This window comes from Eucalyptus grandis, chromosome 10, assembly GCF_016545825.1.
Source record: "Eucalyptus grandis isolate ANBG69807.140 chromosome 10, ASM1654582v1, whole genome shotgun sequence".
NCBI classification, from domain to species: domain Eukaryota; kingdom Viridiplantae; phylum Streptophyta; class Magnoliopsida; order Myrtales; family Myrtaceae; genus Eucalyptus; species Eucalyptus grandis.
In genome coordinates, this window is record NC_052621.1 from 25,712,679 (window position 1) to 25,735,976 (window position 23,298).

General features: G+C 42.0%; 6 protein-coding genes and 1 pseudogene across 6 annotated transcripts in view; 6 read left to right on the forward strand and 1 right to left on the reverse strand.

The window, feature by feature from the left end:
* The first annotated feature begins 2,422 nt into the window (after positions 1-2,422).
* LOC120289214 (18.1 kDa class I heat shock protein-like) lies at positions 2,423-3,175 on the forward strand. Its single transcript, XM_039303927.1, has one exon. It carries the CDS (start codon positions 2,496-2,498, stop codon positions 2,982-2,984), a length of 489 nt encoding a protein of 162 aa, XP_039159861.1. The 5' UTR covers positions 2,423-2,495; the 3' UTR covers positions 2,985-3,175.
* A 5,541-nt stretch (positions 3,176-8,716) lies between these two features.
* On the forward strand, positions 8,717-9,512 carry LOC120289213 (18.1 kDa class I heat shock protein-like). The gene has a single exon (XM_039303926.1). The coding sequence runs from the start codon at positions 8,826-8,828 to the stop codon at positions 9,312-9,314; it is 489 nt and encodes a 162-aa protein (XP_039159860.1). The 5' UTR covers positions 8,717-8,825; the 3' UTR covers positions 9,315-9,512.
* Positions 9,513-9,721: 209 nt separating this feature from the next.
* On the reverse strand, positions 9,722-12,121 carry LOC104422436 (UDP-glucose iridoid glucosyltransferase). The gene is made up of 2 exons (XM_010034758.3): positions 11,562-12,121; positions 9,722-10,746 (listed from the first exon to the last, which is right to left on the reverse strand). Exons 1-2 carry the CDS (start codon positions 12,055-12,057, stop codon positions 9,857-9,859), a joined length of 1,386 nt encoding a protein of 461 aa, XP_010033060.2. The 5' UTR covers positions 12,058-12,121; the 3' UTR covers positions 9,722-9,856.
* Positions 12,122-15,305: 3,184 nt separating this feature from the next.
* Positions 15,306-23,298, forward strand: part of LOC104422437 (UDP-glucose iridoid glucosyltransferase-like) — a 36,564-nt gene continuing 28,571 nt past the window's right edge. Inside the window, exon 1 of the mRNA XM_039303923.1 lies at positions 15,306-16,009. Within this exon, the coding sequence (XP_039159857.1) occupies positions 15,529-16,009 (481 nt within the window). The 5' untranslated portion in view covers positions 15,306-15,528. The remainder of the gene's footprint in view (positions 16,010-23,298) is intronic.
* LOC120289210 (UDP-glycosyltransferase 76E2-like) lies at positions 16,019-17,481 on the forward strand. The gene is given in 2 exon segments (XM_039303924.1): positions 16,019-16,950; positions 16,953-17,481. Coding segments are annotated over 2 exon segments (867 nt in total). The 5' UTR covers positions 16,019-16,373; the 3' UTR covers positions 17,243-17,481.
* Positions 19,760-20,552, forward strand: LOC104422434 (18.1 kDa class I heat shock protein). The gene has a single exon (XM_010034756.3). It carries the CDS (start codon positions 19,891-19,893, stop codon positions 20,365-20,367), a length of 477 nt encoding a protein of 158 aa, XP_010033058.2. The 5' UTR covers positions 19,760-19,890; the 3' UTR covers positions 20,368-20,552.
* LOC120289211 lies at positions 20,707-22,924 on the forward strand (annotated as a pseudogene).

The following is a 23,298-nucleotide window of genomic DNA, read 5'->3' on the forward strand; positions in this document are numbered from 1 at the left end:
CAAAAGGGTGAGGGGGCCGTCTTTTTGAGTCAATGATATAAAGGGTAATAGAGGAGAATGACTTGTACTTGAATCATCGCTTTTTTGCTTTCGCATCAAGAGTGATGAATTCCAAAACAAGTGTGTTAATATTTCTACTTGATTATATGTGTTCTTGTTCTAGTTATGGAGATCATAGGTTACGCATTTTAGCGTCTAACATCCCTCTCTGAAGTCTAGATCTAAATCTGGGTCGCCCGTCTAATGCTCTGTCGACGGTTGCTAGGGGCGGTCGAGGATCTAGAAGAGCATGTCTGAGGTCTAGGTTGGCATGGGTCTAGGTTGCTAGTCTAATGCTCCACTGAATGTTGCGCAAGGTTTGTTGACGATGGCTAAGGCTGTCCGATGGTTTGGGTTTGTTTGTTTGGGTCGATGATTGTGTGTTTAGATTGCCTATTTGATGCTCTATCGAGGGTCATCAAGGGTGGCCAAGGATCTCCAAGGATCTGGGTTGACGATCGAGTAGTTTGGGTCATCGAGGTCATGCGACCCTTAGGGTCTTCTAGCTTAGGCTACCCGAGGTTGCTTCACCCTATGTAGCACGGATACTCTCCAGAAGCCTTTGTGTCATGTCTGACACTCCGACACGTGTCCGACACGTTCCGACACGCAGACAACGAGTGTCGAAAAATCCGACACGTGGTCAATTCTCTCTGACACGCGAGTCCAGAATTTCGACACGCGATTTTGACACGCACGGGGTCAATTTTAAAAATTTCTAATACTTGAGAAGTCAAAATATAAATATACATAAAAGAAGTAATAAAATAAGTAATAAAATTGCTATAAATATACACACACGGGGTCAATTTTTTTTTTTTCAGTTTTGTTTTTTTAGAATTGTTTTATTTTTTTTTTAAAAGTCTTTTACTATGAAAGAAGTAATAAAAAAAATGCTATATATGATAAATAAATAAATTTAAAAATATCATTTCAGCATTTTTCTTTAAAAATGTTTTTTTCTCTAAGTTTTGTGTATTATTGTAACAAATTAAAATAATGAATGATATTATTTAATATTTTTCGTGTAAATTAATTCTATTATTATTTATTTATGTATTTATATATAAAAATATATTTATATATAACGTGTCAGAACGTGTCAAAATTCTCTATTTTTAAGAAATATCGTGTCGGCGTGTCATGTTATGTCGTGTCGTGTGTCGCATGTCCATGTCGGTGCTACATAGGCTTCACCTCGGTGTTACTTTGCATGACCTCTTTGACAATTCAATTGCTGCTGGCATTCAATTTGCTTCCCAAGTTTGCTCCCAAGATGAGATATCTCTACTCTCCAGTAGTTATATACTTTATTTTTTTTCGTTCTTTTTTCTACCTTCAAAGTTACATTGAAATATCATGAAAGTCACTTAACCAAACAATATTTACTTTGAGTCAAAGATTTATGGGGCAATGACTTTGCATTCTCTCAAAACTCTCTCAAACACGCATTCTAAGTTAAAGTGATTGGTTTTAAGGTGGGTAGATTTTAGACCTAGAATCTGAAATCTAATCCATTAGAACCGATTCCCAATTTTTGGAACCTAAAACCTATCTCGTATGTCTTGGAACTTGTCATTCTTTTGTTCCTTTTTTTAGGTTCACTTTTTATAACAAAATGATATAAGTAATAAAATGGTTCAAAGTAAAAGATGACTAAGGGTGAAGGAGCAAAGGTGAGTTAGGAACGAGCGAGGGTGAGCCGTGAGTGAGCGAGGAGGAGGGTAAGTGCCAGCAAGCGAGAGAGAATTGCGAAATGTTTGAGTAAGGTTGAAGAGAACAGAAAAAAAGAGAGAGAGAAAAATATGTTAAGAGAAAAACTGGGGTTTCTAAACTTTATGAAACTTGTACCAAATTTGATCCGATGACATATGGTTCTTCAGTCGAAATTGCAAACAAGATTGGTTCCAACGACCGACGATCCGGTTCTCGAGTAGAACCGGCCCGACAGCAAAGCCCTACTAACAAACCCCAGTGTCGCAAAAATCCTAGTGTCGTAACGTCATCGGCCTAGTATCTGCCTAGTATGAGATGATTATATTTTTTTAGCAAGAGGAACTCCTTGAATCGCATCTTTTAATTAGTGGGAAATAAACTTGATTTATATTCATGATTTAGGATTCATCGATTTTAATTGGACAAAATCTTATTTAATCAAGAATAGAGGAAATTAAGGGCGATAGCAAAATAGAAATAGAATTCGTCATCATCGTAATGTGACGGACCAAGTGTTTCCAGATGGACCTACGGGATTCGCCATTTCTCTCGAACGTTCGTCCACCGACACTCAGAAAGACCGCGAAGGAACGAGAATGATTCTCTCTTTCCTATTTAACTCCCACCTTGTCTTCCAGGCTCCATCGTCAAACGGTAGCAATTCTCATCATCTATCTCAAGCATTCTATTGAACACTTTCTCCGCTCAGTCTCGCATTTTCACCGGTAAACCCAACAACCATGTCGCTCATCCCAAGCTGGTTCGGCGGCCGCCGCAGCAACGTCTTCGACCCTTTCTCCCTCGACCTCTGGGACCCCTTCAAGGACTTCCCTTTCCCTTCCTCCTCCCTCTCCGCCTCTAATTTCCCTCAAACCATCCGAGAAAATACTGCTTTCGTGAACACGAGGATCGACTGGAAGGAGACCCCGGAAGCCCACGTGTTCAAGGCGGATCTCCCCGGGCTCAAGAAGGAGGAGGTCAAGGTGCAGATCGAGGACGATCGGGTGCTCCAGATAAGCGGCGAGAGGAACGTGGAGAAGGAGGACAAGAACGATACGTGGCACCGGGTGGAGAGGAGCAGCGGGAAATTCATGAGGAGGTTCAGGCTGCCGGAGAACGCGAGGATGGATCAGGTGAAGGCGTCGATGGAGAACGGGGTGCTCACCGTCAGCGTTCCCAAGGTGGAGGAGAAGAAGCCTGAGGTCAAGGCCATCGAGATCTCCAGTTGAGAGTCGGTGAATCTATTGTTTTCGTTGCGACTTGTGTCTATATATAGAGCAAATATGCTATGTTATGTGTGGATTGGGAGGCTCGGTCCCAGGTCTCTGATATGGCGATATGTTGTCCGACGATGACTCTTTAGTTGTAATAAAATTCTAAGTTACTATTTCCTAACTTCTGTTTGAGGTGATATTGGTTCCTCAAAAGTCTTTTGATTGTGTTTTGTTCGTACGCTGCTTATTTTGATTTCCATACTGCTTCCGGGAGTTCAATTAGTTTCATTATGTTTGGATGATTAATTCAATTTCTGGGAAGGATCCCTCCAAAGTAGAAGGGACGTACTTTGCACGTTGTGATCGTTTTTTCAGTTGGGTTTAGAGGTACCTGCAATATGGAGAAGCTGATAAGTTTGGGATGAAAACAGGCTAGAAACCACGTTACTCCTTTTGAGGTCAGTGCAAGGTTTGGGGTTCCTTCTGCTGCATTGTAGCAAATTTGTCAGGTAACAGGATAAAATATTTGATGTGGCCTTCAATTTCTGTTCGATCATCGTCAGATTAGAGAGAAATGATCAAATTCACTGGTTCCTATATTGCGGCATGTGAAGGACCGCCTTTTCCGATGCTCATGTTGATTTGGTCTTTGAAAGCTGTGGCTCTCAGCCTCATCTCTGTCCCTTCCTCGCCAACCGTCAGCCTCCTTACAGCTTGCTCCATCTCTTTCTGGTCTAGACCACGCTCTTAACTCGAATCCCACCATCCAAACGTGGTGCGAGTACCTTACCTTAGCATTCCGGTCCCTCAAGTGCGGTGGGCAAATCATTGGGACTCCTTCGGAAATTATTTCCAAGGTCGAATTCCATCTGCAATCCGAATTCCATCTGCAATGGGTCCAAAAGCCACCCGTGGCATGGTGTGCTAAAACTTCCTCCTGCAGAACCCATCTCACAACATGGCCAGTTTCTCTGATGGTTTCTTTGAACCCTTCCGGTAATAGTTTCGATCCACTCTGAGCCTCTGTCTGAGCCAGGCCGGACCAGCCACAAGAACGCTGCTGTTCGCCAGCCCTCAAGCCATTTCTGCAGACTTTCCCGATCCATTGAAGCCAAGCTTCCTAAGCTCACATATATGACCGAATTATTGGCTTGCTTATCAAGCCTGAACAGGCCCAGGCCACCGGTTTCTTCCTCCATTATGCTGGCTGGTGAAGCTGGAGCAACTTTGTGCAGCGAGCCTAGCAACAAAAAGGCACTCGTTATTGTTTCTGTAGTTGGTCCAATAACTGTTTCTCAAGGCAGTAGACTGTGTTCCAAGAAATGCTTGAAGATGCCTTGATATCGATCACCATAGCTGCTAACTTCATCATGGTTCTAAATGGCCAGGTAGGAGAGGCAAGTCCTTGCATCTCGTGGGGTAGGCGCCTGCAATGGTATCAATCAACATTGGATCTACAGAGTCAAGGTCTTGCAGCTTAGCATGTATTGGCTTTATGACATCATAGTCCGACAAAAAACATAAAAACTAAACCAACAATAGAATATTCCAGCAAGTAAAAAGAGAGATACTCCTTTTATTCAAATTTTATACACTGTAGACTACTTTCTTCCTAGTTGGATTGCTCGACATGAATATGAGAATGTGATCTTATATGCAGTTTCAGCATGTGTGGTATCGTCGACTTCAAATACATGCCTCCTCTGACAAAAGGAAGAGGTGATGATTGGTCTTGACAGTTAGGGTGACGGCTATCAGTGTTTTACCTTCTGGAAATTGAGTCACCCTAAAGACCTAGTATGCTCACTTTTTCTTTGCAGCAAGAGCATTTTACTCCAAAAAAAAAATAAAAAAATTATGCTTAATGAGTAGCAGAAGAAGAAAATTACAAGCCAAACTCAAAATATGTCAACATGGACTAATGATGCGAGCTGTTTGAGTGCAATTCATGTTTGAGTCACATTGATTAGTTGACTCTCTCTTTAGCTTGGCTAAACAGTTTCTTCAAATCTTGAAGAGACTCTCGCAATGCTTTAAGATAGCAAACATAATCAAATCAGGAGCCTTTCCAGCTTAGGTTGGTACAACCAAAGAAAGAACATTCCTATCACCCAACCAATACCGTGTGATTGTTACTCTTGATTTCTAGTGAGAAAACTATCAAGCAAGGTCACTGAGGTAACGGAGAATTTATTGTGCGTATTTATTGTGTATATTCTTATCTGAGGATTGAAGATACCTTTCCAAGGGAAAGTGATCTCTTTTTTGGAGCAGAAGGAATTCAGAGAAAACCAGCGGAGTGTCGATACTGCTAGTGTGCAAAGCCATGCTGGGAAGTTTCATTTGATGAGCTGCGGCTCCTGCAAAGTACATCAAGGAATCATATATCGCGCAAGGGATTTTATTCTTGGTCGCTCCTTCCTTTGCCATCCTATCTGACAATTATTGTTGGAGAGTTCCTTCACAGGTGTTGAGATTTGCTACAAGAGCTATGGGATCCCAGAGGAAAGGACTTCCTTCGGTAAGCAGTAGGGAATAGACAGGAAGATAAATTTGGGGGAAACCGGACAGATCGGGATGATCGAATTGAGTGCGTGCCATTCCAGTGGAGGAGCCCTTGGAATGCAGGACTGACCCCAATCGAGTACTGGGGTTATGTGTCCTTGAAAGGGATACCGAGACTAGCACCAAGCTACGATTGCATCTCTGTCCTTGTTCCTCCATTTCTCTCATCTGATCACAACCAGAGTCTCGGTCCTGGATCAATTGATCATTTGAAAAGCCCTATATTCAGTACTGCATCAATGACATGATGCCTGGACGGTAACATAAAAAGTGGCAAACAAATCGATTACATTATTGAAGGGTGACAGGATTACAGGAGAGCGGCTTTGTTACTATGGACATGTGGAGGGAGCAAAACTACATGATGATACCTGAAATTTTGTTTCATTTCCTGTCTGGCTTTGCTCAATCTTATGTTAAAGCCAGCAGAGAATATTTCTCCTGTCCCAGCTACCTTCCTTCACCCAGGGCTTCAAGTTAAGTTGAATTCCGTCCCAAAACTTGGTCTTATCTCTTTGCAGATTTTATATATTCTGCCGAAGGCGACTCCTTTCTAATGGCATTGAAGTCCACTGCTACTGGCATCATCAGAAGCTCGTCCTTGATCCGAAATGAAGTGATTATGACCTGGTTTCAACATGAGAGTGCTCGTAACCTTCTCAAGAAAATCACCATATTGACCTTACAGAACAATTGTCTCTGGAGCAGAATAACATACACTATGTATTGTAGCCGACAGTCACAACCTTGAGGAAGCTGATAGAGCTTGTCTAACTCAAAGACAGCTAGAGAAAGCAGGACTCATAAGCACTGGAGCTTCAAAGTCTGCATCATTTCAGACACCTAGCAATATCTTGAGACAACTCAAGGGTATCTAAGAATAATAAAGCTCCATGATTCAGTTGCCATGAAAGTCGAATTGATCAGGAGGGTTCTCTCTCTCTCTCTTTTGGCGACATAAATAATGCCAATCTTTTTCATATGGAAAGTTCTAAAAGTACTAGCATCGTAAGGCCTGACAGATAGAGATATGAGAGAAAATCCTTGTCCTCGAGAAAAAGCTTCGCAATGACCAACATATATGCGGCAAAAAATCACTTCAAGTGTCAAAAGTTGGCATAAATGGACACTTAAGTACCAAAAGTTATGAATGTGACACTTAGTGTTAAAATCGGAGCAAAATAGATCACTTAAGCGCCAATCCGGCTAAAATACTGATGTGCGCAATTTCCGGCGAAATAAATGCAAAACAGCGTTATTTTGCACGCTGACGTGGCTAGACAATGAAAAAACGACATCATTTTGATGCTGATATGGTAACAAATTAATTAAATTAAATTTAAAACTAAAAATACAAATATTACAAAAAGGGAAATGGCGGCGGCGAAGGCTTAGCACTCAACCGCCTCCCTCATCCCCCTTTTTTTTTTGTATTTTTATTTTTAAATGTTTTAAATAAATATGTTTTAAAATCTCATTTAGTTAATTTTTATATTAATTTTTTATCACGTCAATATCAAAATGACGTCGTTTTGCACTTACTTCACAGGAAAATTGCCACGTTAGCATTTTGGCCAAATTTTCCATGAATTGGCATTAAGTGATCAATTTTACTCCGATTTTAGTACTTTGAGTGTTATTTTCGTAACTTTTGACACTTATGTGCCAATTTTTGGCACTCTAGGGTCCGAGTGTCCATATATGTTACTGCTTCTTTGTTTTGTCAAATGATGTGAGTGGTCTGTCGTGGTTGACTTAATAAAGAACATTCGTCCTCGAAATGTTGTCCCTACATCAGCAACAAAAACAATGGAGTCTTATGCTGCTAAGTGAGGTCGGTCATGAATCCTATTATGACTTTGCACTTGATCCTTTGTCGATTCTCTTCCAAATATGGATATTACCCTACTTATCCCACTGAGTTGGGTTGGCCATATCTTTCATTGTCATTTCCTTTCGCATCTTTTTGGAGCTTCCCTTACCCCTTTTAATGAATGTATACACCCATTGGGCATGCGGCCCAACGGTAAGGGAATTGAGTGGGACGGAGACATTTAGCTTCAAATGTGGAGTTCGACTTTTGTACTTTGCGAAGAGGTCGAGTAAAAGTGTGAGATAAGATTTATAAAATAAAATAAAATAAAATGAATATAGCCAATCTTTATTCACACATCATTTTCAGTGGGGCATTTGAAGGCTTTAATTCAACATTACCATTTCATCTAAGATGCATTCTCTTATCTCAAAATGCCTTCGAGATGTCATTGCTACTGTGGCTGTGATGACATAGTGCAAACAATTTATTATCTTTATTCATGTATTATGAATACCATCCTAATTGACATAAAAATATGTCATGCTTTCATTTTTGATTGACTTATTCTACCACGTGTCATTACTATGTTACCTAACCAATAATGACATGACCGTCACATAAAACATCTTCTTCATGTGTATGGGATGGGAAGAAGTAATGATAATTGATTCAAATAATCGATAAAAATGGAATTGCGGATAGTGTAGTGGGAAATGAGGTTCGGTTTAAATTTGATAACTACAATAATCGTTATCAAACTCTTTCAATAAGTAAAAGGATAATTAGGAGAGGAAAAAGCCATCGAAACTATCATAAAATAGAGAATGACATCCCACAATAGGGGTTAAGTATGTGTTTGATTCAGCGCTTTGCAAAAACATCCCAAAAGTCACTTAAACCAAACCTTATTTGCTCAAAGCAAATAATGGGACTTTGCGTCTCAAAGACTGTTGGGGACTCTCAAAACTCTTCCGAAATCACCCTAAAAACCCCGTTACTATAATGTCATCATTGGCCTAGTATCTTCCTAGTCAGAATGACTATATTTTTGTTACGGAAGGGCTCCTTAAACCGTATCTTTTGATTAGTGGGAAATAAACATGAGTCGTATTCATGATTTGGGATCCAATTTAATTTAATTGGTTGGACAAAATTTTATTTAATCAATAATAGAAACAGAGTTCGTTTTATCGTCCCGTGAGGCGAGTTTGAGTTTTCTTTGTTTTCTTACCGAAAGGATCCTGACGAGGCCCAGTCCGAGGTTTCCAGATGGACCGACCGGATTCGCCTTTTCACTCGAACGTTCGTCCGTCGAACCTCGAAAGACCGCGAATGTACTAGAATGCTCCTCCGTTCCCTATTTAGCAACCGAACGCATCCTCTTCCAGACCACATCGTCTGACGATTGCAATTCCTGTCCTAGTCCAAGCATTCTGTCAAACACTTCTTAGTTATTCGCTGGTAATTCCACAACCATGTCGCTCATCCCAAGCTGGTTCGGTGGCCGTCGCAGCAACGTCTTGGACCCTTTCTCCCTCGACCTCTGGGACCCCTTCAAGGACTTCCCTTTCCCTTCCTCAGCCCTCTCCGCCTCTAATTTCCCCCAGACGTTCGGGGAGAACACTGCCTTCGTGAACACGAGAATCGACTGGAAGGAGACCCCGGAAGCCCACGTGTTCAAGGTGGATCTCCCCGGGCTCAAGAAGGAGGAAGTCAAGGTGGAGATTGAGGACGATCGAGTGCTCCAGATAAGCGGCGAGAGGAACGTGGAGAAGGAGGACAAGAACGACACGTGGCACCGGGTGGAGAGAAGCAGCGGGAAGTTCATGAGGAGGTTCAGGGTGCCGGAGAACGCGAGGATGGATCAGGTGAAGGCGTCGATGGAGAACGGGGTGCTCACCGTCAGTGTTCCCAAGGTGGAGGAGAAGAAGCCTGAGGTCAAGGCCATCGAGATCTCTGGTTGAGAGTGACGATTCTACATAGAGGAGCGTCTGTGTGTATGCTGTGTTACTATGCGGGTTTCGTGTGTCCTGAGTTGGGAGGCTCGGTCCCCTGGTTTCTGATATGGCTATATATATTTTCCTACTACGACTCTTCAATTGTAATGAAATTCGAGTTGTCATTTCCTAACTTCTGTTTGATGTTATCTTGGTTCCTCAACAGTCTTTCGATTATGTTTTGTTCGTGGGATGCCGCTTATTTTGTTTCGCATACTGCTTCGGCGGATGGGGAGTTTAATTAGTTTCACTCTTGTCGGATTAATTCAAATTCTGGGAAGGATCCATCAGAAGTGCAAGTGCCACACTTTGCACATTGGCATCGTTTTTTCAATTGGGTTTGCAGGTACCTGGAATATAGAGAAGCTGATAACTTTGGGATTACAACAGGGTAGAAACCATGTTACTCCTTTTGAGCTCAGCCCAAGGTGCAGGGTTGGGTTCCTTCTGCTGCATTCGATCACATTTGTCAAATAACAGGATAAAATATCTCGTTTAGCCTTTTATTTCTAGTGATCATCATCAGATGAGAGAGAAATGATCAAATTCACTAGTTCCTCTATTGCGGTGTGCGAAGAACCACCTTTTCTGATGCTCAACTTGATTTGGTCTTTGAGAGCCGCAGCTCTCAGCCTCATCTCTTTCCCTTCCTCACCAACCATCAGCCTCCTCACAGCTTGCTCTATCTCTTTCTGGTCTAGATCACCCTCCAACTCCAATCCCACCCTCCAAACGTGGCACAGGTACCTCGCGTTCACATTCTGGTCGAACAAGCACGGTTGGCATATCATCGGGACTCCTTCGGAAATGCTTTCCAAGGTCGAGTTCCATCCACAATGGGTCCAAAAGCCTCCCACGGCACGGTGTGCTAAAACATCCTTCTGCGGAGCCCATCTTATGACACAGCCTGTTTCTTGGATGGCTTCTTCGAACCCTTCTGGCAACAGCTCGATCCACTCTGAGCCTCTGACTGAGCCAGGTCGGACCACCCACAAAAATGGCTGGCCGCTGTTCGCCAGCCCCCAAGCTGTCTCTGCAAACTCTCTTTCATCCATCGAAGCCAAGCTTCCTAAGCTCACATATATGACCGAATCATTAGCTTGCTTATCAAGCCACAACAGGCAATCGGTTTCTTCCTCCAATATGCTGGTTGGTAAACTTGGAGCAACTTTGTGCAACGGGCCTAGTGAGAAAAATGGCACATGGTATTGTTTCTGGACTTGGTCTGATAACTGTTCCTCCAGGCAGTCCACTGTGTTCCAAAGAATGGCTGAAGATGTCTTTATATCGAGTGCCGTAGCTATTACCTGCACCATTGGTTCTGGATCGCTTGTAAAAAGAGGCAAGTCCTTGCATCTCAAGGGATAAGCGCCTGGAACTGGATCTTTCGACGAACGATCTGTAAAGTCATAAAAACTGCTGCTTGGCATGTATTGCTTATACGATTTCATAGTCTGATAAAAACATAAAAACTAGTCCGAGATTTGAATATTCCAGCAAGATAAAAAAGCGGTGGTCCTTTTTTTCCTATTTTGTATTTAGTGGACATTCTTTCTTCCTCCCTAGTCAGATTGCTCTGCATTAAGGCCAGAATATGATCTTTCACAAGCAGTTTCAGCATGTGTGGTGCTGTTGACTTCATTTCCATGCTGTCTACTCTGATTAAAGAGGTAATAGGTGGTTTGGACAGCTGGGCTAACATCTAGTGAGTGTTTCGTCTTCTGGAAACCGAGTCGCTGTGAAGACCTAGTATGCTTACCTCCTCTTTGCAGCAAGTGCTTTTTACGAAGACACAAAGGTACCCTGTTAAAGTACTACTTTGTCGAAGAAAAAGAAAATTACGAGCCGAACTCAAAATGTGTCAACATGGACTAATGGTGCGATCTGTCAAGGGAAAATTATATTTGAGCCACATTGATTAGTTCACTCTCTATTTAGCTTGGCTAAACAATCTCTTCGAATTTTGAAGAGACCCTAAATTTTGCTGTCGCATTTCTTTGTGATACAAACACAATCAAATCAGAAGCCCTTCCAGTTTATCGGAGTTCCACCAAAGAAAGTGCATTCTTAACATCCAATTGATGCCGCATGCTTGTTACTCTTGATTTCTAGTGAAATTACTGTCAAACTACATCACAGAGGTGACTAGAAGGTTATTGCGCATACTGATATCTGATAGTTTATTGTCTGTTACTATATGAGGATTGAACATACCTTTCGGGGGAAAATAACCTTCCTTTTGGAGCCGAGGCAATTCAGAGAAAATCAGCTGTGTGCCGATACTACTAGTGCGCAAAGCCATGCTAGGAAGTTTCACATAATAAGCTGCGGCTTCTGCACAATACATCAGCGAATCATAAATCACGCAAGAGATTTTACTCTCGGTTGCTCCATCCTGTGCCATCATATCTGACAATACTTGGCGGAGAGGTCCTTCACAGTTGGTGTTGAGATTTGCTGTAATAGCTGCAGCATCCCCCGAGGAGAGGACATCCTTCGGTAAGAAGTCGGGAATAGAAGCAAAGGTAAAATTGGGGAAACCAGATGGATGGGGATGACTGAAGTGAGTGTGAGCTATTACAATAGAGAAGCCCTTGGAATGCAGGAGGGATCCCAAATTGAGCATCGGGGTTATGTGTCCTTGAGGGGGGCAGGGGACTAGCACCAATCTACCATTGCTTCTCTGCCCTCGTTCCTCCATTTCTCTCATGTGATTACAACCAGAGCCTCGTTCCTGGATGAACTCGTCAAATGAATGGTCTTATATTCAATACTGGGTCGTTGGCGAAATGTTAAGGAAAACAAAGAGAAATCCTCTCATTAATTTGTTTTTCTTGCCAGGAGAGAAAAATAAAGAAGTGGTAAACAAATTGGCTGTCGCACCATGAGACATGTGGAGAAAACACCTACCCCCAGGACACCAGAAATTTTGTTTCCTTTCATGTCTGGCTTTGTTTAATCTCACGTGGGAATATTCTTTTTCTCCGGCAAGATTTCTAGTTAATTCGATTCCATCCCAAAACTTGCTCTTATCTCTTTGCGGATTCAAATTATTTTGCTGCTGAGGCGACTCCCCCTATACGATGGCATTGAAGTCCACTGCTACTGACATCACCAGAAGCTCCTTATGTATGAGAAATGGGGTGGTTATAACTTGTTTCGAACACTGGTGCTTGTAACCTTCTTGAAAAAGTCACCATACGGAAGCAGTACCTGGTATATATGAATGTTTTGTAACTGAAACTCACAGCCTTAAGTAAGCTGACAGAGCTTGTCTTAGTCAAAGACAGCTAGAGACAGCAGGACTCAGAAGCAAAAGAGCTTCGAAGTCTGCATCCTTTCAGACACCTTTCTATTTCTTGAGACAAAATCAAGTGTATCAAAAAAATATACAGCTTCAAAATTCAGCTGCTGCAAAAGTCAAACTGATCTGGGGGGTTCTCATGTTCTTTTTGGCAATATGAGAAGTGCCGATGTTTTTTAAGTAGAAAGTTCAAAGGGAACTAGCATCCGAAGGCCTGACAGACTGAGATATGAAATCAGATTTCTTATCTGAAAGCTTCATAAAGACCAATAGTGCTCCTGCTTCTTCCTGTCGTCGAATGACACGAGCAGTCTCATTGGGATTGACTTAAGAATGAATGTTCCTCCTGAGGATGTTATCTCTACAACGACAACAGGAGCAACCGAGCCTCGTCCCACTAAGTAGGGGCAGTAGGAATTCTATCATGCTGCTGTGCTTGATCTTTTTCTAGATTTTCTATGAGCTCTTCCACGTCTTTCTGGTATTTCCCCTACTTCTTTTAACTAATACATCCCATCTTCATTCATATCGCCTCGCCGGGGCACCTAAAGGCCTTTGTTCGACATTACCTAATGATCTCAGACGGCCTTATCGCATCTGAAGGCCTTCAAGATGTTATGCTGAGATCTAGTGGCCACACTTCTTTCAATTGTAAAGCCATGCACCTGGCAAAATGGACAGACTATTTGAGATTTCCATTGGTTGCATAATCTCAAGGATCTAGAAAAACCTACTTTCTATCAAAATAGGTGGAGACTAAATCACGTGTTCTCACACGGCCTTTTTAGTCTCTTTAGAAAGGTAAAACTAAATAGTCACTCAACCTCCTCTTTACCACTAGTTAGGGAAGGCTGCATGTTTCAAATAACTGTTCAAAACATCTAGAATTAAGAGGAGTCCTAAGTTTTCTCTGCCATTTCTTCATTTTTTGGTGGGAAAATGACATAAATCGTCCATGAATTTTGGTCTAATGTGCAATACCGTTCATTAATTTTTAAGTTGTTCTATGTACTTGTTGAACTTTGATCCAATGTGGAATGTCATTCTTCAACTTTTAATTTGTTAAATATGATCTGGACTATTGATAGATGTTCTATTTAATCTCCTAGATTATGTCAAATTGACATAAACGAAATGACTATATTGAATGTTTATCAGTAGTTTAGGGATTATTAAATAGATTAAAAGCTTGAGGACGATATTGCATATTAAGTTCAAGGACTATACTGTGCAAATTAAAAGGTCAGAGAGAATATTGTAATTGGATCAAAGTTTATGGACTATTTGAACTATAATCCCTTCTTTCGTTGAGAAACGATAACAAAAATAAGATCCTAAACTTAAGACACTTTTTGTCCAAAAAAAAAAAAAAAACTTAAGACACTTTATGGGAAAAGGGTAGTGGCAGAGACGTTTGTTTTCTTTTCAACAATAACTTTCTCTTCTTCACATTGTGATGTAAGAAAGCTACTCCAGATAATATATGATTTTAGGTCGTCTCACATGGCGCGGTATGAATTGATGCTTCACTGTATTATGCTCACATAAAGAGCATGCATGTAATTATTGCACAAATAAGGTCACAAATACACATGTTGAATCGATATTTTAACTTGAGTAGGCAATCTAGGCTAGCCTGAGACAGAATTTTTGGATAGGAGGGCCATAACCATGAACAACGATATCTGGGATTGAATTCTCGACGCTTTCTTGCTTTTGTCATCATCAGAGGAACCGTGTGTTTTTTTTTTTTTTAAACGCTTAAGCGATTAAAAAGGGGCCAACCATGAGTAACGTATGATTTCGATCATTTCTAGGATCATTGAAGTTGAACAAAAACATACTGTATAACACCTATATCACACGACATAACGATGAGATGGCGCTCAACCAAATCAATTTTTTTCGATTATTAAAATGATCTTTAAATGTGAATGCGCGATGGCAAAAAGGAACAGAATTGACAGACAAATATGAGGAAGGGTAAGAGAAGGCGAGGTGGTTGAAAATGTTACGCAGCGTCGAGAAAGAGCCAGAAGCCCATAACCAGAACGCTCGCTCAGTCTTAAACCTCGTTTCGGAAAAATCTCATGAACGCGCGAGAAGACCTCCTCTTCTGCCCATAAATACCCAGCACGTCCCTTTCCTTCCAACAAGGATCCAGAAAGCAAGCAAATTCCCAAGAAACTCCAAACCCGAGCAGAAATCAATCCCTCGCGTCCTGCAAAGTCAAGCTTCATTCCACCGACATATTCAGAGACGAAGTCGCTCATAGTTTTACTTCGGGATTTGTTGCCGAAGGGAATCTTTGCTTTACTTCTTGATTTTGTTCGCTTGTCTTTTGTTTGGCTTCACTTCAGGAATTATTAGGGATTTTCTAGCCAGCAGTGTATATTTTATCCGCTAGTTCACGAGGACCAGCCAGGGAAGAGGATTGACGTGATATTCCCTTTAATTACTCATCCAAATAAATTATCTGAATCAAGATGCTGTGAACCAGGACAGCTGCCAAGAAGCACAGCCCCAGAGAGAGAGAGAGAGAGAGAGAGAGAGAGAGAGAGAGATATTCTCTAAATATTCATTAAATGCCGTGTCAAACTTGACCATAGGGAGAGAGAGCGAGCTTCTCTAATTATTCAGCAAATGCCGGGTCAAACTTGACCACAGTTACATTCCTAGCTTGCGCAAATTGAACGTTAGGACTGACCTGCTTGCTTGTCCTTCATTGCTGGGTCTTCGCATCCTCCGTCCCATTACTTCTCATCTGATTAGACTTACAAAGAGAGTAAAACCACCCTGGATCAGCAAAAGCCCGTCTTCAAGTGCATAACTTCGCATAGCATCTGAATATCTTCGATTGAATAAAGGATAGAGAGGATGGAAAGTGATGGGCAAAATGGCAAGAAATTGATCCTGGTCCCAGGACCATTCCAGGGCCACCTCACTCCCATGCTTCAGCTGGCGACAATCCTCAAGTCCAAGGGCTTCTCCATCACAATTGCTCACACACTTTTCAACAGTCCAGATTCTTCTGCTCACCCCGATTTCACCTTCTTATGCATGCCTGACGGCTTGTCTGAAGAAGAGGTTCGAAACCCCGATCTGATGGGCATCATGCTGAGGCTTAATGTCAATTGTGAGTCCAGCTTTAGGGAGTGCCTAACTTGGGGCACAAACCATATGGAGCCAGTTGACAAGATTTGCTGCATCATCTACGATGCAATCATGTACTTCTCGGAAGCTGTTGCCCATGATTTGAAGATTCCTAGCATTGCTTTACACACGAGCAGTGCTGCTACTACCATAGTCCGCCCGATTCTTCTCCAGTTAAAGGCACAAGGACACATTCCGATCCCAGGTACATGCTGAATTTCTCTTATTTAAGTTACACTCATTTCTTTCTTGATTAATATTATGGTTGCGGAGAATCTTGCTCGTATTCCATTTTGTTTGTGGGGATGGATGTATCTACAAAAATTTATTGCAGTTTTAAAATCTGTATGTGTGACCTTCATCATGGCCCTATATAGTCCATGATCCGATGAGTCTCCTCTATGCCTATACTTTTTTCAAGACTGGTTTCTTTGTCATCATCCAAGTTTGACACCCAAGCCAGATTATCCTGAATGTTGTCAACCCGCCAAGTATAAAGTCGATGGGTTCTAGCTCACTTGTCATTGTGCTGACTAACAAATGCCTTGTGTTGTGCTCTATTAGATTCCATGTTGCAGGCTCTGGTGCCTCTGCATCAGCCCCTGAGGTTCAAAGACCTACCACTCTCCAATTTTGGAAGTTTGGACTATTTCTTGGAGTTGTTAGTCTTGGCGAGTAATATCAGATTGTCTTCGGCCATTATATTCAACACGATTCACTGCCTTGAAGAGTCACCTCTGGCGCAGCTTCACCAACAGTACCAGGTTCCGATTTTTCCAATAGGTCCTCTGCACAAACTCGCTCCTACTTCAGCTGTTAGCTTACTGCAAGAGGATACTGGTTGCATTCCATGGCTTGACAAGCAAACTCATAATTCAGTCATTTATGTGAGTTTAGGAAGTATAGCACATCTGGACCAAGACCAATTGTCAGAAATGGCTTGGGGTCTGGCAAATAGCAAGCAGCCTTTCTTGTGGGTTATTAGGCCTGGCTCAATACCAGGTTCGGAATGGATCGAGTCAATGGATGAAGAATTCAAAGAATGTGTTAAGGACAGGGCTTGCATTGTGAAATGGGCACCTCAAAAAAAAGTACTGGCTCATGACTCGGTGGGAGGGTTTTGGAGCCACTGTGGATGGAACTCCACCTTGAGAGTATAGGTGAAGGCGTTCCGATCATATGTCAACCATGCTTCGGTGACCAAAATGTGAATGCGAGGTACTTGACTCATGAATGGAAGGTTGGATTAGAACTGGAGGGGGAGATAGAGAGAGGGACAGTAGAAAGAGCTGTTAGAACATTGATGAAGAAAAAGGAAGGTGAAGAGATGAGGCAGAGGGTCTTGGATTTGAAGCACAAGTGCGATGTTAGTATAGTTGATGGTGGATCTTCTTGCCATTATCTGAGCAAGCTAGTCGAGTTGTTGAGATCGTTCTAGCAGCACAGAGTTGTTTGCTACTAAAGTACCGCGCGGAATGAAGCTTGTGTAGTGCAGAAAGTGCAAAGATTTGGTCTTCAGGCATTGAAGAACAGAACGGAACAGAACAGATGATGCTTTGATGGACTGACAGAAATTTGCTGACTTGTCATATGCAAATTTAAGTTGATCCAATCTCCTTTTTTTCTCTCAAACCAGTGGACCAGATCTGAATGGGTCGAATTCACTTCTCCTTTCAAGTTTGAGTAAACTTAACATGGTTATTCATTATGTCACAATTTTGAAACCTAAACATGACAAGCTTATAAAATGATAGGACACATTTGACTTGTTTAAGATACGAACCACTAGAACAACCATGTCAAATACGTACGGATGTGTAAAAGTGTGTTCAAATGTGCGTAAATTTTCTTAAGTGCATTGTCTCGTTGCAACTAACTTATCAACTATGTCATCAAACTTGTCTAAACATTTCATAGAAAGGATCAACCCAGGACAAATACTATCGTGTCCACTGCTTGAGAATGCCCTCATGGTGTTTTAGTGAGTTAAGAAGAAAAAGATCAGTTACTAGAGGAAGACAGAAGCAAGGGAGGACCCGGCAATCTTACCTGGCCTCAAGGTAGATAAGAGACCAGGCAAAAGAAAGAAAATATAATAGCAGTCTTGTACAAGCGACATTGTTTCTTTTATGACACAAACCTCTATAAAGTTGACATGAGCACACTCAATGACATGCCGAGTAAACGGGCTGTGTCGATATCTGCTCAACCTCATTCGAGATTGATCAACATGCCCTACTATTATGTCCGATGAATGTTCTTCCAGCCCAGTAAAAATATCCCATATTAACAACCTTAATCTCTTGTCGATCGGCAACTCTTTTTATCTGTTGCACTTTAATTCAATGTGAAAAATGGAGAGCGCAAAGTGCTCGAGAGGGACCATAAATTCACTTTTCTTTAAATTATGAGGAGTAGCTTGAGAACGAGGATAGACCGATGATTTTCCCGTTTTGACAAGCCAGTGCCAATGATTGGATTCTTACTATCTTGATTTTATTGTATGGAAATTTTCTGCGAGGCAATTCTATTGGTTGTTTATTTGTGAAACAAACAAAATAATGTTTTATCTTGTGCCACATAGGAAAGTTAGAAGGACGTGGGCCACTAAATAAATATGAATGTCTTCTAAATGATTCAAATGAAGACAATGGCTTGTGGGCTAGATCCCATAATCCTCCCCCCCCCCCCCAACAATGAACCCACAAGCGGTGCCATATGAATAGGGCATCTGAAGGCCTTTAATCGACGTTACCAAACCACCTCAGACGGCCCTATCTCATCTCAGAATGCCTTCGAGAAGTTATCCTACAGTGGTGAATGTATTGCTGAGGTCTAGCGCTCTCTGTTTTCTAGCCATATACCAGGCAAAATGGACAGACTATATGAGTTTAGCTTCTGCTGCATAGTCTTAAGGATTAATCTTGTCTAGATTACTGTGCAACCTCTAGCGTAGGGGGCTAATATCTTTTTGTTTTTTACTCTGTCCCCCTCAACTTTGTCAACGCATCTAAATCTGCCCTAGATAACTGACTTTCTATTAAAATGGGTGAAAACTAACTTAGGTAGCGTCACACGAGTCTTTTCAGCTTTTAGAAGGATGAAAGTAATTAGTCACTCAATTTTAGTCTTTACCACTGGCATGGAAGGTTACATGTTTCAAACAAACTGATCATGTTTAGTTTATAATTTTACGTAGTTCTATATGCTCTACCAATTTCCCCATCCTTTGGCCAAGGAGAGAATTGAAATTGAAGATTGCTGCATGATATATTATGAAAGTTCGCATCATGTGGGGCCACAGATTCGATGCCTCATATTCATTACGCTCACGTGAATAGTATGAATGCAAGTATTGAACGACATAAGGTAATAGACACACAGAGTTCTATCAACATTTTGACTTAAGCAGGCAAAAATTCGAGCGTATTAAACACGGAATTTTTGGATAGTAGAGCCATACCATGAACTAGGAAAATCAAGAATTGAATCTTCGACCCCTTTTCACTCTTGTCACTATTAAAGGAGTCCGTTTTCCCCAATAACTTAACTATCATGAAATAAATCAATAATATATTTATAACATACGACTTAACGGTCATTTTAAGTAACATTGAAACTTAAGAAAAACTTTTTGTATTACGCCTACGTCACGCGACATGTTGGTGAATAAGCAACGACAAAAATGAACAAAATGGAAACCCTCGAGTCCATAAATGATAAACATGTCGACGTAGTAATCTGGTGAAACCGAAAGAGAAGTACGAGGAACATGAAAAAGGAGACGAAAAGGCGAGTAGTTGGATATGACACATGTTATGCCCATGACCATGAGCAAGGCCCAGCGTCCAGAAAGAGCTAGAAGCCCATAACCAGAACGTTCGCTCAGGCTCAAACCTCGTTCCAGAAATCTCACGAACGTACGAGAAGACCTCCTCTTGTCCCCGTAAATACCCACCACGTCCCTCTCCTTCCGACAAGGATTCAGCAAGAAAGCCAATCACCAAGGAACTCCAAAACCGTGCAGAAATCGATCTCGCGTCCTCCAAAGTCAAGCTTCAGTCCCACCGACTTATTCAGAGACCCATGTCGCTCATTCCGAGCTGGTTCGGTGGCCGACGCAGCGACGCCCTCGACCCCTTCTCTCTCGACTTCTGGGACTCCATCGAGGACTTCCCTTTCCCTTCGTCTTCCCTCCCCGCCTCTACTTTCCGGGAAAATTCCGCCTTTGTCAACACCAGGATCGACTGGCGGGAAACTCCCAAGGCCCACGTGTTCGAGGCCGATCTTCCCGGGCTCAAGAAAGAGGAAGTGAAAGTCGAGATCGAGGACGATCGGGTGCTCCAGATTAGTGGAGAGAGGAAGGTGGAGAAGGAGGACAAGAATGACAAGTGGCATCGAGTGGAGAGAAGCAGCGGGAAGTTCATGAGGAGTTTCAGGCTGCCGGAGGATGCGAAGATGGATCAGGTCAAGGCTTCGATGGAGAACGGAGTGCTCACCGTCACTGTTCCCAAGGTGGAGGAGAAGAAGCCCGAGGTCAAGGCCATTCAAATTTCTGGTTAGAGTCTGGAATAGTAACTTGCGAGTGCTAATGTGAATTCGAGGCTTCGTGTGTGCAGAGTCTGTGCGCTTCGTCTCTTTCTTGTGTTTTTGGAGAGTTGTATGAACCGGGTGTTGTCTCTGATACACTGATGTAATCTGAACTGGCAATACTTTTCTGGAAAAAAAACTTTACGTTAATGTTGCAATTGCAGCTCCATTTTATCTGGTAAATTTGATTGCTCGAGTGGATGTTTGCTTTACTCTTGATCTTGCTTGCCTATCTTTCATTTGGCTTCAAAGCTTCAGGAATTATTTGGATTTTTCCTAGCTAGCAGTTTGCGTAGTGTATTATCCACTTGTTCACGAGCACAAGCAATACAGTGGGGACCAAAAAAGCTGCCAATAAGAAGACAGAGAGAGAAAAACCAAGTGCTTCTTTAAAAAGTTCAATTACTCCAAGCTTTCGCAAATTAACTATTTGGTGTGTCCTGTTTATTTGTCCTCGATTGTTGGGTCTCTTCTGCGTAGATTTTCAAAGAGAGTAAAACTAGCCTGAATCAGCAAAAGCCTCTGTGTGTGAGAGCTTAACTCTGCATGGCATTTCATATCTCTGATTGGAAAAGAGATGAAGAAGATGGAAAATCAAGGGCGAAATGGTAAGAGATTGGTCCTGGTCCCGGGACTATTCCAGGGCCACCTCACTCCATGCTTCAGCTGGCGATAATCCTCAAGTCCAAGGGCTTCTCCATCACAGTTGCTCACAATTTCAACAGTCCAGATTCCTCTGTTTTCCCCTATTTCACCTTCTTATGCATACCTGACGGCTTGCCTGAAGAGGAGGTTCAAAACCCTGATCTGATAGCCATTATGCTGAGGCTTAATGTAACTGTGAGTCCAGCTTCAGGGAGTGCCTAACTAGGGGCACAAATCATATGGAGCCGGGTGACAAGATTTGCGGCATCATCTACAATGCAGTAGTGTACTTCTCGGAAACCGTTGCCCACGATTTGAAGATTCCTAGCATTGCTTCAAACACGAGCAGTGCTGCTACTACCATAGTCCGCTCGATTCTTCTCCAGCTAAAGGCATTCTGATCCCAGGTACATGTTGAATTTCTCTTATTTAAGTTACACTTATTTCTTTGTTAATTAATATTATGGTCACGGAGAATCTTGCTCATATTCCGTTTTGTTTATGAGGATGGATGTATTGCCGAAATTTTTTTGCAGTTTTAAAATCTGTGTGTGACCCTCAGCATGACCCTATAGTTTATGATCCGATGAGTCTCCTCTGTGCCTATACCTTTTCTAAGAATGGTTTCTCTGTCATCATCCAAGTTTGACACCTATGCCAGATTATCCTGAGCACCGTCAAACCACTAAGTATATAAGCCGGTGGGTTCTAGCTCACTTGTCTCCGTGCTGACTAACAAATGCCTTTTGATGTGCTCTATTAGATTCCATGTTGCAGGCTCCGGTGCCCCTGCGTCAGCTCCTCAGGTTCAAAGACCTACCACTCTCCAATTTTGGAAGTTTGGACTATTTCTTGGAGTTGGTAGTCTTGACCAGTAATATGAGGTCGTCTTTGGCCATTATATTCAACACGATTCACTGCCTTGAAGAGTCACCTCTGGCGCAGCTTTACCAACAGTACCAAGTTCCAATTTTTCCAATAGGCCCTCCACACAAACTCACTCCTACCTCAGCTGTTAGCTTACTGTAAAGAGGATACTGATTGCATTCCATGGCTTGACGAGCAAACTCATAATTCAGTCATCTATGTGAGTCTGGGAAGCATAGCACATCAGAACCAAGACCAGTTGTATGAAATGGCTTGGGGTCTGGCAAATAGCGGGGAGCCTTTCCTGTGGGTTATTAGGCCTGGCTCAATTCCAGGTTCGAAATGGATCTAGTCGATGGATGAAGAATTCAAAGAATGTGTTAAGGACAGGATATGCATTTGTGAAATGGGCACCTCGGAAGAAAGTACTGGCTCATGAGGCAGTGGGAGGGTTTTGGAGCCACTGCGGATGGCACTCTACACTGGAAAGTATATGTGAAGGAGTTATGATGATATGTCAACCATGCTTTGGCGCCCAAAAGGTGAATGCGAGGTACTTAACTCATGAATGGAGGGTTGGATTAGAACTGGAGGGGAAGATAGAGAGAGGGACAGTAGAAGGAGCTGTTAGAACATTGATGAAGGAAAAGGAAGGTGAAGAGATGAGGCAGAGGGTCTTGGATTTGAAGCACAAGTGCGATGTTAGTATAGGTGATGGGGGATCTTCTTGCCATTATCTGAGCGAGCTAGTTGGGTTGTTGAGATCATTCTAGCAGCACAGAGTTGTTACTACTAAAGCACCGTACGGAATGAAATTTGTGTAGTGCAGAAAGTGCAAAGATTTTGTCTTCTCGCATTGAAGAACAGAACAAAACAGGTAATGCTTTGATGCACCGACAGGAATTTGTTGGCTTGTCATATGCAAGATTTGGTCTTCTGGCATTGAAGAACAGAACAGATAATGCTTTGATGAGCTGACAGAAATTTGTTGGCTTGTCACATGCAAGTTTGAGTTGAATCAATCTCTTTTTTTTATTTATTTTTATCTCTAACCAGTATACCTGATCTGAATGGGTCAAATTCACTTCCCCTTTCGTATATAAAAATGTTGAATAAACTTGACATGGTTATTCATTATCTCACAATTTTGAAATAAAAAATATGGGACACTTATAATTTGATGGGACATATTAGATCCGTTCAAGATAAGGACTAGTAGAACAAACTTGTCAAATATGTTTAGATGTGTAAAGGTGTGCTCAAATGTGCACAAATATTCTTAGTGTGTTGTGACTAACTTGTCAACATCAAATTTGTCTAAACATTTTATAGAGAGGATCAATCCAAAGATGATAGCAGTTGTGTACAAGCATATTGTTTCTTTGACGACAC